This window comes from Heterodontus francisci, chromosome 15 (genome assembly GCF_036365525.1).
Source record: "Heterodontus francisci isolate sHetFra1 chromosome 15, sHetFra1.hap1, whole genome shotgun sequence".
Classification (NCBI taxonomy): domain Eukaryota; kingdom Metazoa; phylum Chordata; class Chondrichthyes; order Heterodontiformes; family Heterodontidae; genus Heterodontus; species Heterodontus francisci.
Window position 1 is genome coordinate 45,035,366 of NC_090385.1, and position 16,730 is coordinate 45,052,095.

General features: G+C 42.9%; 1 protein-coding gene across 1 annotated transcript in view; it reads left to right on the forward strand.

Annotated features, from left to right (window-relative positions):
- Window positions 1-2,937: 2,937 nt before the first annotated feature.
- The window catches only part of LOC137377627 (START domain-containing protein 10-like), a 35,637-nt gene continuing 21,844 nt past the window's right edge, over window positions 2,938-16,730 (forward strand). The window contains exon 1 of the mRNA XM_068047478.1: window positions 2,938-3,278. Within this exon, the coding sequence (XP_067903579.1) occupies window positions 3,114-3,278 (165 nt within the window). The 5' untranslated portion in view covers window positions 2,938-3,113. The remainder of the gene's footprint in view (window positions 3,279-16,730) is intronic.

Genomic DNA, 16,730 nt, shown 5'->3' on the forward strand with positions numbered 1-16,730 from the left:
CCGGCTTCACCCAACGAGAGGCGCCGAACACTGGCGGAAATTACCGACTCCGAGCGCTGACGGAGATTAACGAACAGCAACACTCAAAGAGCCACCCGGCTATCTGACACCAAACATAGCACCTTGCTTGAGCCAAATATATATTACACACACTCTCTATCCATATAGGGACATTGCTAGCCCTTAACCAGGGAAAGCTATCCAGCCTAAAGCATTAGTATAAGCTATCTGCTGCTGCTTATCCAGTCAAGACCACCCTACCCATTAGGACAGGGTTACATAGATCTAAATCTAAAGTATCCCAACCCTCAGTGCCAGGTCTACCCCTCCAGATCCTAATAATAAATCTGGATCACTGGTCAAGTATCAGCAGTGCCCTGGAATACTGCAGTTCACCAGTCAGGCTTTTGGGTCTGTCTCTTGCAGCCTTACGTCCTTTTCCCACTCTACAGTCCACTCTGGTGCCAAGAATCACCCCATCAACGGGGGTCGATTGTGGGTTGGAAACACTGGTTGGATGTATTCCTGGACGACTCATCATATGATCTCCTGGCTCCAATTGCCAGCCCACTCAAACAGCCTTTTATTTCCCATCTCCAATATTTTTATAATTAATAAATTCAAATTACAAATAGCACATAATCTTTTTAATGCCCCAATGATTTTTCTCACACGTTGCTTGCAGCAATTAATCTTTTCCAGGACAACCCTGGAGGGTTGGCAACTGTAGAAAGAGCCTTCTATCATCTTGGCTATTTTCTGGAAGTCTCACTCACAAGAGGAAACATCCTCTTCAACTCTATCAAGTCCTCTCAGGACCTTATATGTTTCAATAAGATCACGTCTCATTCTTCTAAACTTCAATGGGTATAGGCCAAACCTGCTCAACCTTTCTTCAGAAGACAAGCCCGTCATCCCCGGAATGAGTCAAGTGAACCTTCTCTGAACTGCTTCTAATGCAATTATATCCTTTTTCAGATAAGGAGACCAAAACAGTGCACAGTACTCCAGATGTTGTCTCACCAAGGCCCTGTACAGCTGCAGCAAAAATTCCCTACTTTTATAATCCAATATACTTGCAATAAACACCAACATTCCATTTGCCTTCCTAATCACTTGCTGTATCTGCATACTAACTTTTTGTGATTCACCAGGACACCCAGATCCCTCTGTACCACCCAGTTCTGCAATCTCTCTCCATTTAAAGAGTATACAGCTTTTCTATTCTTCCTGCCAAAGTGGGCAAGTTCCCATTTTCCCACATTATGCTGTCAGGCAAACCTGCCACCTGCCAAGACTGAGACACACATGATTTCGCCACATGAACATTAAAACTTAAAATTGCAAGCCCCTGACTGGAAAGACATTTGCATAGTAACCGACAGTGTCGGAACAATGGGAACCCAGTCGTTGCTTCCCCAATACACAGAAGAAGTGGTCAGACCAGTTTTGGTCCTATGACTGACAGACTGTTGGAGGATTTGAATTTGAACTTCCAACAGAGGATTTGAACTGAGAAAGCCATGTGCTCCCAGTTGAAACAGAATCTCCTCTCCAGTCCTGCCTGCCTCCATCTCTTTCCCACGGAACTGAATCTTGTGAAAACACATGAACCTCAAAGAGAAAAAAGTGTCCTACGTGAACAAGGTTTAAAAACACTGGGTCCCAACGAACAGCAAGACTACCTATAATCAAGTGAGCTAGAAGCACAGTAAACAAGAAACCCTTCTGATATTGCCTCAAACCCCTCTCTACTATATTTTCCTCTCCTCTTTTCTGTCCCTATTTGCATCTGTATATCGTGTGTGCATGCTAGTGTGGGCACGTCGTATATCCGTAGCCGTCAACCGTATTAGAGTTTAAGTCAAAGTTTTAATAAATTTCACTTTTCTCCTTTAAACCTGAGAAAACCTGGTCTGTTGGTTTCTTTGACTTATAATTGGAAAGCTGTGAACAAAAGGGGAGCTCAAAACACAATGTGTTTTTAAAAAACCCTGTTACAATAAGACCAGGTAAAGGCAGCAAAAGACCCCTAGACACATTTCTCACCTGGCCGTAACAACTCCATCTGCCAAATTTTTACCAATTCACTTAACCTATCCATATTCCTTTGTAGACTCTTTACCTCCTCTTTTCAACTTACTTTTCTTCCTATCCTGGTGTCATTGACAAATTTAGCTACCATACTTTTGGTCCCTTCAACCAAGTCATTGATATAGGTTATAAATAGTTGAGGCCCCGGCACTGATCCCTGGGGCACTCCATTAATTACAGCTTGCCAACCCAAAAAGACTCATTTATCCCGATTCTCTGCTTCCTGTTAGCTAACCAATCCTTCAATGTTTCAGGTCGGTGACCCTTCATCAGAACTGGGAAAAGTTAACTCTGTTTCTCTCTCCACAGATGCTGCCAGATCTGCTGAGTATTTTCAGCATTTTCTGTTTTTATTTCAGATTTCCAGCACCTGCTTTTGATCTTATAGCGATGGCGTGGAAATGGTAAATCCAGAATATTACTTCGAACTATATTATGGAGTACATATGAATTAGGAGCAGGAGTAGGCCACTCGGCCCTTCGAGCCTGCTCCACCATTCAATAAGTTCATGTCTGAACTGATTACTCCACATTTCCACCTACCTCCTTGAGTAAGCCAAGGTTCAAACTACGAAAAGGCAACTTTGGAATTGATATCAGAAAGATCTTGATTGACGCTTGGAATAGGGTTGTGGAGGCAAAAATCCTGGATGTATTAAAGAAACAATTAGACACGACAATGAGGAATGTAGGGATCTCCAGTTACTATTGCTTGTGGCTGTGAAGTCTGAGGACTCCCAACGCAAGGACAGGTGTCGTCTTTGAGTGATGGCCCAACGGACCAATGAGGAGACGTGAAAAGTCACCTGTAGCTTCAGGTCGGGGGCAGGACTTGATGTCAGGTGTTTGGGGCTGGAGCGAGTGAGTGAGCTGCTGGCCGGGTCTCGGGGGTAAAACCGATTGGGACTAAGTGGACAGCAACGCTCTGCGAGTGTAGTTCCTGCGGTGAGACATCGTAGTTTCCCTTCGTGACGTCTAGCGCCGAGTGGCAGGTCTTGTCCCCAGGCTCCTCCAGTCCCATGTCGGCTGAGCGTGACACCGTGCAGATCCCAGATGACCTGGTGTTCGCCTCGTTTCGGGAGCAGTGTGAATCTGCGCACGGCTGGCAGCAGAAATACAAGAAGTCGGAGATAGGCGTGTGGGTGCAGGCCGCTTCTGAGGGCAAAGCTGTACACAGGATCAAGGTAAAAAAAAAACTGGGATATGGGAACGACAGGAACTCGGAATGGCGAGGGGGTGAATATGGGTGTCCCAGGGAATGGGGAAATGTTGATAAGAAAGGACTAAAACGCTTCACAACCAATGAAGTCCTTTTGCACTGCTGGAATGTGCGGAAACGTGGCTGCTAATTTGCGCAAATCAAGGTCCACATACAGAAAGAAGTAACAAGATAATTTGTTTTATTCATGTTTGTTGTGGGATAAATGTTGGCGAGAACTATCCGACAGTGTCATAGGATCTTTTAGTCTACCCGAGAGGGCACATATGGTTTAACACGTCACCCAAAAGAGGGCACTTCTAACAACGAAGCACTCCCTCAGCACTGCACTGTCAACCGAAGTTAGATATGAAGTCTCCAGCTTGGGACTCGAACCCCCCATGACATTTCTGACACAGCTGAGAATGTGACCTATATTCTTAGCATTGAGCCAAAGCTAAGTAAATGATAGCTTCCCTAAAAGAATTACGGTAATAGAAGGGAAGGATGATCTTAGGGATACTGGTTTTAGTGTTCCTGAAAAGTAGTTACCTCTCAAGTAAAGAGGGCAGGAAGAGATGAAAAGGAAAAATACAAATTAAATTGTACAACAGGTCTAACAGTTTTTGACAAGGGGAAAAAAAATGGGTTAATGCTTCATTTGGAGACCCCTTGGCCAGAATGTTAGCCCATCTTTTCTCTTCAAGTGCTGATGGGCCAGCTGTATATTTCCACCACTTTATATTTTTATTTTGGATTTTCTGTTGGGCCAATATCTTCATATTTCTTATGCCATTGTGGGAGCACAAGGCTGACCATCACATTCTTGGGGCAGCTAGAAACCTGTTTTGCCAGTATTGCCCACATCCCAAGAACACATTTTTTAAAAATGTTTTTATTGTAACTGTGAAATGATTTTGTTTTCAAGAAGGGATGATGATGATGTCATTTAATACAGAGAAAAAATCTTAAATATGACCATGTCATGTGTGGCAAGGGATTTGAACCTTTTTTGAGTGCTCCAAACTGAAGCTGTCATTGACAAGAAATACTGCCATTATTGGCTCTGGTATCAATAAAATTAGTTTGTGTTGCTGAATTAAAAGATGCAAAAGTATTTTAACACAAGTAAGGTATAGATGTAATTATGATCTTGTTTCTAGCATTAGTGGTTCCAATATCCAGAAGCCTACTGACAAGTGTCTTGAAATTGCAAAGTATATTGAAGTCTTCTATGCTAATAACTAGCATCAAATGTCTTTGAGTCAGTAGAATTTTAATGATTGTACAGTCTTTGACACCAATAATTATATAGTTCCCAATCCCAGAAATAGTCGTCGTCTTCTTCTTTGGCCTCCTTGTCTCGAGAAACAATGGGTAAGCACCTGGAGGTGGTCAGTGGTTTGTGAAGCAACGCCTGGAGTGGCTATAAAGGCCAATTCTAGAGTGACAGACTCTTCCACAGTTGCTGCAGAAAAATGTGTTTGTCGGGGCTGTTACACAGTTGGCTCTCCCCTTGCGCTTCTGTCTTTTTTCCTGCCAACTGCTAAGTCTCTTCGACTCGCCACACTTTAGCCCCGCCTTTATGGCTGTCCGCCAGTCTTTGATACCAATAATTATATAGTTCCCAATCCCAGAAATAGTAATATCTTAATATAGGAATTTTCAGAGCTTGCCATTGAACACATCTGGCAATACTAAGAGGTAGTTTGATGTGACAGGTCACTGAAGTTCCACAATATGCTGCAATCTGAGTCTCTTTGCAAATTAGTTTTCCTTTTTTCCCTTCTCTCAAGCCCCTATTTTGACAGGCTATCGTGGTGATTTTTTTTTTCTTCCTTTCTGAAGTAGAGGAGAGGAACTTGGGTTTGCTGCTTGTTCTAAAGTATTGCACTTGCATGTCAGGATTTCCATTGTATTTATTTTATGGCTTTATTTGTATGTCCTGGGGTGGTCTTTCTTTCTTATGATTGTAATGAAAAGCAAATCAAATATCAATATCTAAGTCAGATTTCCAGGCCATAGTTTCTGGTGTAACAACATGGATATCTTAGTTTAGAGATACAGCACTGAAACAGGCCCTTCGGCCCACTGAGTCTGTGCCGACCATCAACCACCCACTTATACTAATCCTACACTAATTCCATATTCCTACCACATCCCCACCTGTCCCTATATTTCCCTACCACCTACCTATACTAGGGACAATTGCTAATGGCCAATTTACCTATCAACCTGCAGGTCTTTGGCATGTGGGAGGAAACCGGAGCACCCAGAGGAAACCCACGCAGACACAGGGAGAACTTGCAAACTCCACACAGGCAGTACCCAGAATTGAACCCGGGTCGCTGGAGCTGTGAGGCTGCGGTGCTAACCACTGCGCCACTGTGCCGCCACAGTGTAGGTTGCCTGTGAATTTCTCCTGTGGGCAGTGTTCAATGATATGTTCCAGGGTCTGAATAGAGGCTCCACAGTCACATGATAGGGATGCTTTAATCTTTCTTCTATGGAGAAGATAGCAGCATCTACCATGACTGGTTCTGAGGCAGTTGATGGTTGTCCACTATTTGCAAGGAAGGTTTGATCTTTCAGATTGCACTGTGGAGTCCTCTATAAGGAATCAATTTGGTATGTCTCAATTATTTCGAGCATTATACCAAGGATATTAATGATGATCACTGAAAGGCTTTGGTGACGGTCCAAAATGGTCTTTTAGATTTGTGGTTGGTATGAAGCTGGCCACCTATTAATACCAGACAGCTAACCATGATAACCCAGTCACCTGCTTAATGTAAGTGACGTGGCCTTCTGGTAGTGTTCAGCTTAGAGTTATAGCTGTAAAATGGATAAAAGATTCTAAAATCTTCAGCATGCGATTCAATACCATTTATACTTTGTTTAAATAGCTTTTTAGGTGATTTTAAGGAGCTACTGTGCATAGGGAGCATGTTAAAAGTATAGAGATACAGTAATCTATATTAAAAGTAATAAGGTTTAAACTGAGGAATTATCTATCAAAAACTTTGCTCTAAATTAATAAGCATGACAAAAGATAACGATCAATGTGTTTTTGCATATAGCCTCAAGGCAGTGTTATTTAAATCTACAGCCACTAAAGAAACTGGAACCTGATTAGCTCCTGAATAACATTCTGTACTAAAACCAGGCAGAGTGCAAGGCTTACAGAGTCCAGATTTATCCCAGCATGAACCAGCCAGGTTAGATTTCCTGCCAAGTGGTGATCATCTCACATAGGCAATGGAAATGTAAGGCTCATGGATGCAGTTCTCTCCAGCCTTCATTTCTCTATCTGGAATGTTGGCCATTGTGGGGTAATATGCATGATTTCAGCAATTTGTCCTGATTTTAAACACAGTGCATGAACTATCCTGTCTTACTAAGCCATTTAAATAGCCTATCCAGGATGATGCTTTTACATTTTACAGCACAGTATTTAGGACTATTTTAAATTGACGGTCCATAGTATAAACATCGTTGCTGATGAAGTAAAAGAAATAAATTTAGTAGGGAGTAGGTGAAGCCAAGCATTGGTTTTAAAGGCTTGTAGGTCTTTAAGAGAAAGATAAAGGAACTGCCGAAGTTCTGGAGTTGTGATGGACTGGGGAAAAATGAGAAGAAAACCTGAGTGTCAATTTCAGCACAGCAGGGATTTTACTTGGTAGATATATAGGAAAGGGGGAGAGCATTTAGGATGTTTTGCTTTGCAGTAACAAGGGAGGAATGTTAAGACCAGGGGTGACAGTAGTGCAGCTAAAATGTATACGTGAAAAGTGGCCTAGAGTCGAAGCCAAAATATCATGCTGGCAACCCTACATAGTGTAGTGATATTTTATAACATTCAGAAACCTGCTAGAACTAGTAATGCAAACAGCAAATATTCTTATCTTCAAAAGGAAGATCGAACAACTATAGACTAGTTGGCTCAACAAGAGTGGTAGGAAAGATGCTAGAATGTCTGCAAAAATGAGGTAATAAAACATCTAGAGAAAGAAAATATAGGGGAGGCGGTGACGTAGTGGTAATGTCACTGGACTAGTAATCCGGATGCCAAGGCTAATGCTCTGGGCATAAGAGTTCAAATCCCACAACGGCAGATGGTGATATTTGAATTCAATTAATAAAAATCTAGAATTAAAAGCTAGTCTAATGGCCATGAAAGTGTTGTCAATTGTTGTAAAAACCCATCTGGTTCACTAATGTCCTTTTAAGGAAGGAAATCTGAATCTGCTGTCTTTACCTTGTGACTCCGGACCCACAACAATGTGGTTGACTCTTAAATGCTGTCTGAGGTGGTCTAACAAGCCACTTGGTTCAAGGGCAATTGGGGATGGGCAATAAATGCTGGCCTGGTCAGCGACACCCACATCCCATAATCGAATTTTTAAAAAAATAGCCAGCAAGGATTTCTAAAATGGAAGGTCGTGTTTAAGCAACCTTATTGGAATTCTTTTGAGGAATTAACAGAGTAGGCATGGACAATGCAGTGGATATGATATACAGTAACTGATTTAATGATAAAAGGCAGTGTGTGTAAAGTTAGGAATCAGGTAACAGAATGGATTGGAAGATTGCTACAAAACAGACAGTAGCAGTGAATGGAGGTTTCTCAGACTGGCGGAAAGTGAGAAGTGGTGTTCCGCAGGGATCCTTATTGGGATAAGTTCTGTTCATCGTATACATAAAGGATATGGATTCAGAAACTGGAAGTAGAGTGCTGAAATTTGAATATGATGCCAAATTTGGGGGTACAGCAAACTGTGAAGGCCTGAACAAAAATACAGGAGGACATAAACAAGCTGGTAGAGTGGGTAGTAGCAAAAGAAATTCGATGTAGCAAAATGTGAGGTGGTTCATTTTGATAGTTGGAATAAGGAGGCCACTTATTCCTTGGAAAATAAGAAACAAAATGGGGCAGGGGAACAGAGTTTTGGGAATATTGATGCATAAATTGGTAAAAGCAGCAACACAAATTGATGAGGCCAGAAAGAGTGAAAGCAAAGTAGTGTGGTTAATTTCTAGAGGAATAGAATATAAAATCAGGGAAGTAATTTTGTATAGAATCTTAGGTAGACCACACTTGGAATATTGTGTGGCGTTCTGGTCTACAAAAGGGTATTGCAGCATTGGGGCAAGTGCAGAAAATCATTACAAGGATGTTAATACTTTAAACAGCAAATTACTTTTGGAGTGCAGTCACTTGTTTGGGCAATATGAGCAAACATTCTGTACCAGCAATGTGATGAATGACCAGTTAATCTGTTTTGGGCAATTTTGACTGAGGGAGGAATCATTGGTCAAGATGCCCTGCTCTTCAAATAATATTGTTTAAAATTCCATTCAAACTGGTAAGAGGAACCTTGATTTAACATCTTATTTTAAGGATCTGAATATGTGGCATTCCCTCAGTTCTGCACTAGATTATCAGCCTAGATTATATGCTCAAAAGATGGTATAGGACTCGGACTCAAACTTACCAACTTCTGACTAAAGCAAATGTGCAACTAACTGTCCCAGGTTTCCTTATCTGTGTGTGCCCGTTGCAACAATGCAGCAGGGGAGCAAGCAAAAAGTACTTGAGGATAAATTGCACCGACGACTGATTAATTGGGTAAATGTACTGTCCAGTGTAGTACTGGCTATACAAAACAGTAAGTTTCCATTTGACAGTTGGGTCCCCACAAAAATCACTGATACAGTTGACCTCAGAGGCCATTATCTCAGGGCGACAGAAAAAATAGAAGCAAAGATACCTGCTCAGTACCACTATCCAGTGCAAGTGTAAATATTAGATGAGAATTGGACTGAATTGAACTTGACTGTGATCTCCCTTTTCCCTGCCGTTGCCCCTCCTCTCCCACTCCACCTTGTTGTTTGTGGATTAATCCTTTTTCTCCCCCATATGCCATGGAATAAGAACATAAGAAATAGGAGCAGGAGTAGGCCATTCGGTCCCTCAAGCCTGCCCCGCCATTCAATAAGATCACGGCTGATCTGCCCCAGACCTCAACTCCTCTTTCGTGCTAGCTCTCCATAGCCCTCAACTCCCCGATATTTCAAAAATCTATCTACCTCCTCTTTAAATACCTTCAGTGATCTAGCCTCCACAACTCTCTGTGGTAAAGAATTCCAGACATTCACTACCTTCTGAGAGAAGAAATTCCTTTGCATCTCAGTTTTAAATGAGTGTCCCCTTATTCTGTAACTATGTCCCCTAATTGGAGAGTCGTCCACTAGTAGAAACATCTTCTCAACATCTACCCTGTCAAGCCCCCTCAGAATCTTAATATAAAAGCAAAATACTGCAGATGCTGGAAATCTGAAATTAAAACAAGAAATGCTCGAAATACTCAGCAGATCTGGCAGCATCTGTGGAGAGGGAAGCAGAGTTAACTTTTCAGTGACCCTTCATCAGAACTCAGAATCTTGTTCATTTCAATAAGATCACCCCTCATTCTTCAAAACTCTAATGAATAAAGGCCTAACCTGTTTAGCTGTTCTTAACAAGTCAACCCTTTCATCCCAGGAATCAGCCTAGTGAATCTCTTTTGAACTGCCTCATGGAGTACGTGTTAAATCCACTGCAATCTTGCCCCGTGGTGGGCTATTTAATGAGAGGAACCATCCATGGGAGTAATTCTTTGTTTTCTTCTCTTGAACACCTTTTGCACTATGCCCCATCTGTGGTTGTGGGGTCATGCAGATGGCCTACCCCCAGATCTCAACCAGCTTTCGTCTGTGATTACTGTTGTGAGGTGTGTAAGTTCTTTTTTTTTCAATTCATTCACTGAATGTGACCATCAGTGGGAAGGCCAGCATTTATTGCCCATCCCTAAATTACCCTTCAGCAATTGGTTGCTAGCTGACTTCCTGAACTGCTGCAATTTGTGTGGCGAAGGTACTCGGTGTTGATAGTGAGGGTGTTCCAGGATTTTGAACCAAGGACAATGAGAGAACGGAGATATATTTCCGAGTCAGGATGGTGTGTGACTTGGAGGGGTACTTGCAGGTGGTCCTGTCCTTCTAGGCGCTGTCCTGCTATCCTGTCCTTCTAGGCGCTAGAGGGTCACAGGTTTGGGACATGCTGTCAAAGAAGCCTTGGTGAGTTAGTGCAGTGCATCTTGTAGGTGGTACACACTGCCGCCATGGTGAACACCTGGTGAAGGGAGTGAATAGAGCCCTAGTCAGGTGGTGCCATTCAAACAGGCTACTTTATCCTGGATGATGTTGGAATTGAACTTATCCAGGCAAGTGGACAGTATTCCATCACATTCCTGATTTGTGCCTTTTGGGTGGTGGAAAGATTTTGGGGAGTCAGGAAGTGAGTCACTCACTGCATATTACCCAGTCTCTTACCTGCTTTTGTAATCATAGTATCTATATGGCTAGTCATTAAGTTTCAGGTCAGTGGTGACCCCTGCCTGCCCAAACAGGATATTGATGGTGGGTGATTCAGCGATTAATGCTTTGAATGCCAAGGGGAGGTGGTTGGACTTTTTCTTGTTGGAGATGGTCACTGCCTGGCACTTGTGTGGGCCATTTATTAGCCCAAGCCTGAATGTTGACCAGGCCTTGCTGCATGTGGGCACAGACTCCTTCGTATCCTGAGGAAGCATGATTGTATATGCTCTGCCACTCAATATAAAGGGCTGAATGGTCTACTCATATTTCATATTCTAATGAGTTGTGAATGGAACTGAAAACTCTGCAATCATCAGTAAACACCCCACTTCTGACCTTATGTTGGAGGGAAGGTCGTTGATGAGGCAGCTGAAGATGGTTGGGTCTAAGACAGCCCTGAGGATCTCCTGCAGTGATGTGCAGAGGCTGGCCTGCAACAACTATAACCTTTGTGCTAGATATGACTCCAGCCAGTGGAAAGTTTTCCCCCGATTCCCATTGACTTCAATTTTACTAGGGGTCCTTGATGCCACACTTGGTCAAATGCTGCCTTGATGTCAAGAGCAGTCACTCTCACCTCACCTCTAGAATTCAGCTCTTGACCAAGCATGTAATGAGGTCTGAAGCTGAGTGACCCTGACAGAACCTAAACTGAGCATCGCTGCGCAGGTTATTGGTGAATAAGTGACGCATGCTGGTACTGTCGACACCTCCCATCACTTTGCTGGTGACTGGAAGTAGACTGGTGGGGTGGAAATTGGCCAGATTGGATTTGTCTTTTTTGCAGACAGGACATGCCTGGGCAATTTTTCACATTGTTGGGTAGATGCCAGTGTTGTAGCTGGGCTGGAACAGCTTGGCTGGGGACGTGGCTAGTTCTGGAGCACAAGTCCTCAGTACGATAGCCAGGATGTTGTTGATATCTATAGCCTTTGCTGTATCCATTGCCTTCAGCTGTTTTTTCAGATCACTTGGAGTGAATCGAACTGACTGAAAACAAGCATTCGTGATGGTGAGCACCTCAGGAGGAGGCTGAAATGGATCATCTGCAGCACTTCTGGCTGAAGATTGTTGCAAATGCTGCAGCCTTGTCTTTTGCATTCACATGCTAGGCTCTGCCATCACTGAGGATGGGGATGTTCATGGAACCTCTTCCTCCCATTAGTTGTTTAATTGCCCACCACCATTCACAACTGGATCTAGCAGGACTGCAGATCTTGGATCTGATCTGCTGATCATGGGATCATTTAGCTCTGCCTATAGCATGCTGTTTCCACTGTTTAGCCTGTCTGGTCCTGTGTTTTGGCATCTCATTTTTAGATACACCTGGTGCTACTTTTGGCATACTCTTCTGCATTCCTCATTGAACCAGTGTTGGTCTTTTGGCTTGATAGTAATGGTAGAGTGAGGGCTATGCTGTGTCATGAGGTTACAGATGGTGGTGAAATACAGTTTTGCTGATGGGCCACAGTGCCTCATGGATACCAGGTTTTGAATTGCTAGATCTGTTCTGAATCTATTGATGGAGGGTGTCCTCAGTGTGGAGCTGGGACTTTGTTTCCACAAGTGGTCACTCCCACCAATAGTGGATAGATTGCTGAGAACGAGGCTTTATCTTCATTCTCTCACCACCTGCTGCAGCCCCAGTCTGGCAGCTATTTTCTTTCAAGACTTGGCCAGCTCGGTCAGTAGTGGTGCGAATGGATGTTGAGGTTCCCCCACCTAGAGTACATTATATGCTCTAACTACCCTCAATGCATCTTCCAAGTGGTGCTCAACAAGGAGGAGTACTGATTCAGCAGCTGAGAGGGCAGTAGGTGTTAATCAGCAGGAGGTTTTCTTGCCCATGTTTGCCCTGATTTCACGAGATCTCATGGGGTCTGGAGCAATGTTGCCTCTAAGCTGTGCGGTTGCAACCTGCATTAAAATATTTAGAGTCCACGCACTTAAACACATTGGCAGAGCAGAACAAAAAAATTAGAGAGTATGTTAGTCTGGAGTCAACGTTGAAGATTCCCAGAGCTATTCCACCCTGACCTGACATTGCTGCCACCTCTGGCAGATCTGTCTTGCCAGTGGGACAGAACATCCCCATGGATAGTGAAGGAGGAATCTGGAATGTTGTCTGAAAGGTATGATTTTGTGCATATGACTGTTGGGCTGTTGCTTGATCAGTCTGTGGGACGGCTCTCCCAATTTTGGCACAAATTCCCGGATGTTAATGAGGAGGACTTTGCAGGGTTAAGTTTGCTGGTGTGCCTTTGTCATGTCTGGGTCCCCAGATTGATGCTGGCTGCTTCCTCCCGTTTTAGTCTTATTTCAAAACTGCAATGAAAAGCTATAACTTAGTGGTTTGCTAGGCCATTTCAGAATGCAATTAAAAGTCAACCACATCGCTACATGCTACCTGTCACATATAGGCCAGACCAAGTAAGGATGGCAGATTTCCTTCCCTAAAGGACAGTTGTGAACCAGATGGGCTTTTACGACACTCTGGTAGTTTCATGGTAAACGTTGCAGTACTAGCTTTTTATTCTAGTTTTGTTAAATTGAATTTAAAATCCCCTCCTTCCGTGCTGGGATTTGAACTCTTGTCTCTAAATCATTAGGTCAGGCCTCTGGATTACTAGTCCAGTAACAACCATTATGCTACCTGTTATGACCGAGGTGGGAGGAGAGCACTGTCTTTTCTAGTTCCACGTCTCCACAGGTCATAACATCTATTTAAATGTTTACTTGGTTACCGATACAGCCAATCATGCACTCTATTTTTCATCTCAGAATAAAATGCACCAACCAGGTTTCTTTAATAAACAACAAAATTATCAGTTTATTATAAAACAAGACTTAACCAGTAATGAAGCAAAGTATTAACACACCGATTTAAAATATAAAAGTTCCCTTTTTAAATATTCTGCAATTACTCTGTCTCACACTGGAAAAAATACAGAAATTCACTCTGTACAGATCTTGCAAATAAGACAAAAAAAAAACTACTTTGGTCAAATACTTGCTAATTCTTGACAAAAAACATATGGAAAGAAGTCAGTTGTCCCTTTTTTGGTCTGGTGTCCGGAGATGGGTCACTGGGTTCGTTTCAGAAGCAGTCCGTTCTGGAGATGTTGAGAATTATTCTAGTAGGCTTTCTAGGAGAAATATGGCATCAAGGTTTTTCAGCCTGAGTCGCAGGATTTGTTTTCAGCTCCTCCAAAGCTGTATGGCACCAGGGATTTTGGCTCCCCCATCCTGGGTCTCTGCAGGATTTCTTCAAAGTAGAGAAGGTGGTGAGCTGGGTGGTTTCTTTTCTCCTTGGCAGGAAAACACCAACCGTCTTTAAACAGTTCATACCACAATTAAAACTGAAAACAATGTTCAAACCCCAAACAGTGAGCTGACCTCCATAAACTTTGACATGTGGGTTATCTGTAACCATTTTTCCCCAAGTCACCAAGGGTTACTGAGCCCAAATCATAGGTGGCCTGCAGCACAGGTGGCTTTCAAACATCATTAGCTCCTGTTGGTGAACTTAGTAAAAAAAAAACACATCTATGGGATCTTTTCAGTTTTAGCACACGTCCTCAAAAAAAAATAATGGAAGCATTTTCGTAACATACCATACCCATTGTTGTGTATTGACAGAGTAAATCTACATGAGGTCTTTACTGGGAGCAGCCATGTTGAAACTTTTATTTACACCTCCCCAACAGAGAGGGCAGCAGGTTGGCAGTATAGCAGTATAGAAATGCTTAGCTATCTCAATGCAATACACCTGTCCCTGTGTTGTGCAATAGCAATAACACTCAAGCTGGCAACTTGATGCCACCGTCAAATTACTTTATACAGATAAAGAGACCCAGATTCAATTTGTATGTCTTGGGAGTAATTGAGCAGAACGATTGTGCCATCTTTATCAAAGAGTTTGTAACCTATGGCTGTGAGAAGAAAAGAACAATGAAGTCTCACACACACAAGTTTTCCTATCTAATTGTGAAGTCTCTAGTATGTACCCAAGCTTCACTATTTTCAAAAGAAACCAGGCTCTGATGTGTACATCAGGATGCTGTTGGAACAAAAGTCAGCAAATATATATGCATTTTTTAAAAAACGCAATGAAGGTAGCAATGAGTAAAGAATTATGCGGTTAGAAAGAAAAGCTTGCACCGATACACATATTAAGATGTCAATATTTCAAAGTGCTTCACAAAGTGTGAATTACTTTGGAATGCAGTGTTACATAAGCAGATACAGCAACCATTCTGCCCCAAGCAACATTCCATAAATAACAGATGAATGACCAGTTATTTTTTGTGATAATATCATACAACTATACAGCACTAAAGGAGACCATTTCAGCCCCCTTGTGCCTTTGTAGGCACTATGAAAGTGTTATCCAATTAGTCCCACTCTCCCATTATTTCTCCATAGCCCTGAAAATTCTTCCTTTTCAAGTATATATCCAATTCCCTTTTGAAAGGTACAATCAAATCTGTGTCCACCAGCCTGTCAGGTAATGCCATCTAGATCATAACTCATTACGTAATAAAATCTCTCCTGCCCCCACCCCGCACCCCCCCCCCCCACCCATTCTTTTGCATTCATCATAAATCTGTGTCATCTGGTTATCTACCATACTGCCAGTGGAAACAGTTTATCCTTATGTATTCTTAACAAAACCCTTCATTGAATACTAAATCTCCCCTTAACCTTCTCTGTTTTAAGGGGAACAATACCAGTTTCTCTAGTCTCTCCACATAATTGAATTCCCTCAGTCATAGTATTCTAGTAAATCTCTACACCCTCTCCAGGGCCTTGACATTCTTCCTAAAGTGTGGTGCCCATAATTGGACACAGTACTTCAATGATTTACAATAGAACATAACTTCCTTGCTTTTGTTCACTGTTCCTCTATTTATGAAGCCAAAGATCCTGTATACTTTTTTTAATAGTCTTAACAACTTGTCCTGCCACCTTCAAATATTTATGTATGTGAACCTTCAGGTCTCTCTATTCTTGCACCCCTTTAAAATTGTACAATTTGGTTTAGGTTACCATTCCTCATTCTTTTTTGCAAATGCATCTGTTCGTACTTCACTGCATCAAGGAGCCCTAGCAAAACTGAGGTCAATGGGAATCGGGGAAAACCCTCCGCTGGCTGGAGTCATACCTAGCGCAAAGGAAGATGGTTGTGGTTGTTGGAGGTCAATCATCTGAGCTCCAGGACATCACAGCAGGAGTTCCTCAGGGTAGTGTCCTAGGCCCAACCATCTTCAGCTGCTTCATCAATGACCTTCCTTCAATCATAAGGTCAGAAGTGGGGATGTTCGCTGATGATTCCACGATGTTCAGCACCATTCGTGACTCCTCAGATACTGAAGCAGTCTGTGTAGAAATGCAGCACGACCTGGACAATATCCAGGTTTGGGCTGATAAGTGGCAAGTAACATTCGCGCCACACAAGTGCCAGGCAATGACCATCTCTAACAAGAGAGAATCTAACCATCTCCCCTTGACATTCAATGGCATTACCATTGCTGAATCCCCCACTATCAACATCCTAGGGGCTACCATTGACCAGAAACTGAACTGGAGTAGCCATATAAATACCGTGGCTACAAGAGCAGGTCAGAGGCTAGGAATCCTGCGGCGAGTAACTCACCTCCTGACTCCCCAAAGCCTGTCCACCATCTACAAGGCACTAGTCAGGAGTGTGATGGAATACTCTCCACTTGTCTGGATGGGTGCAGCTCCAACAACACTCAAGCTCGACACCATCCAGGACAAAGCAGCCCACTTGATTGGCACCCCATTAACAAACATTCACTCCCTCCACCACCGACGCACAGTGGCAGCAGTGTGTACCATCTACAAGATGCACTGCAGCAATGCACCAAGGCTCCTTAGACAGCACCTTCCAAACCCGCGACCTCTACCAACTAGAAGGACAAGGGCAGCAAATACATGGGAACACCACCACCTGCAAGTTCCCCTCCAAGTCGCACACCATCCTGACTTGGAACTA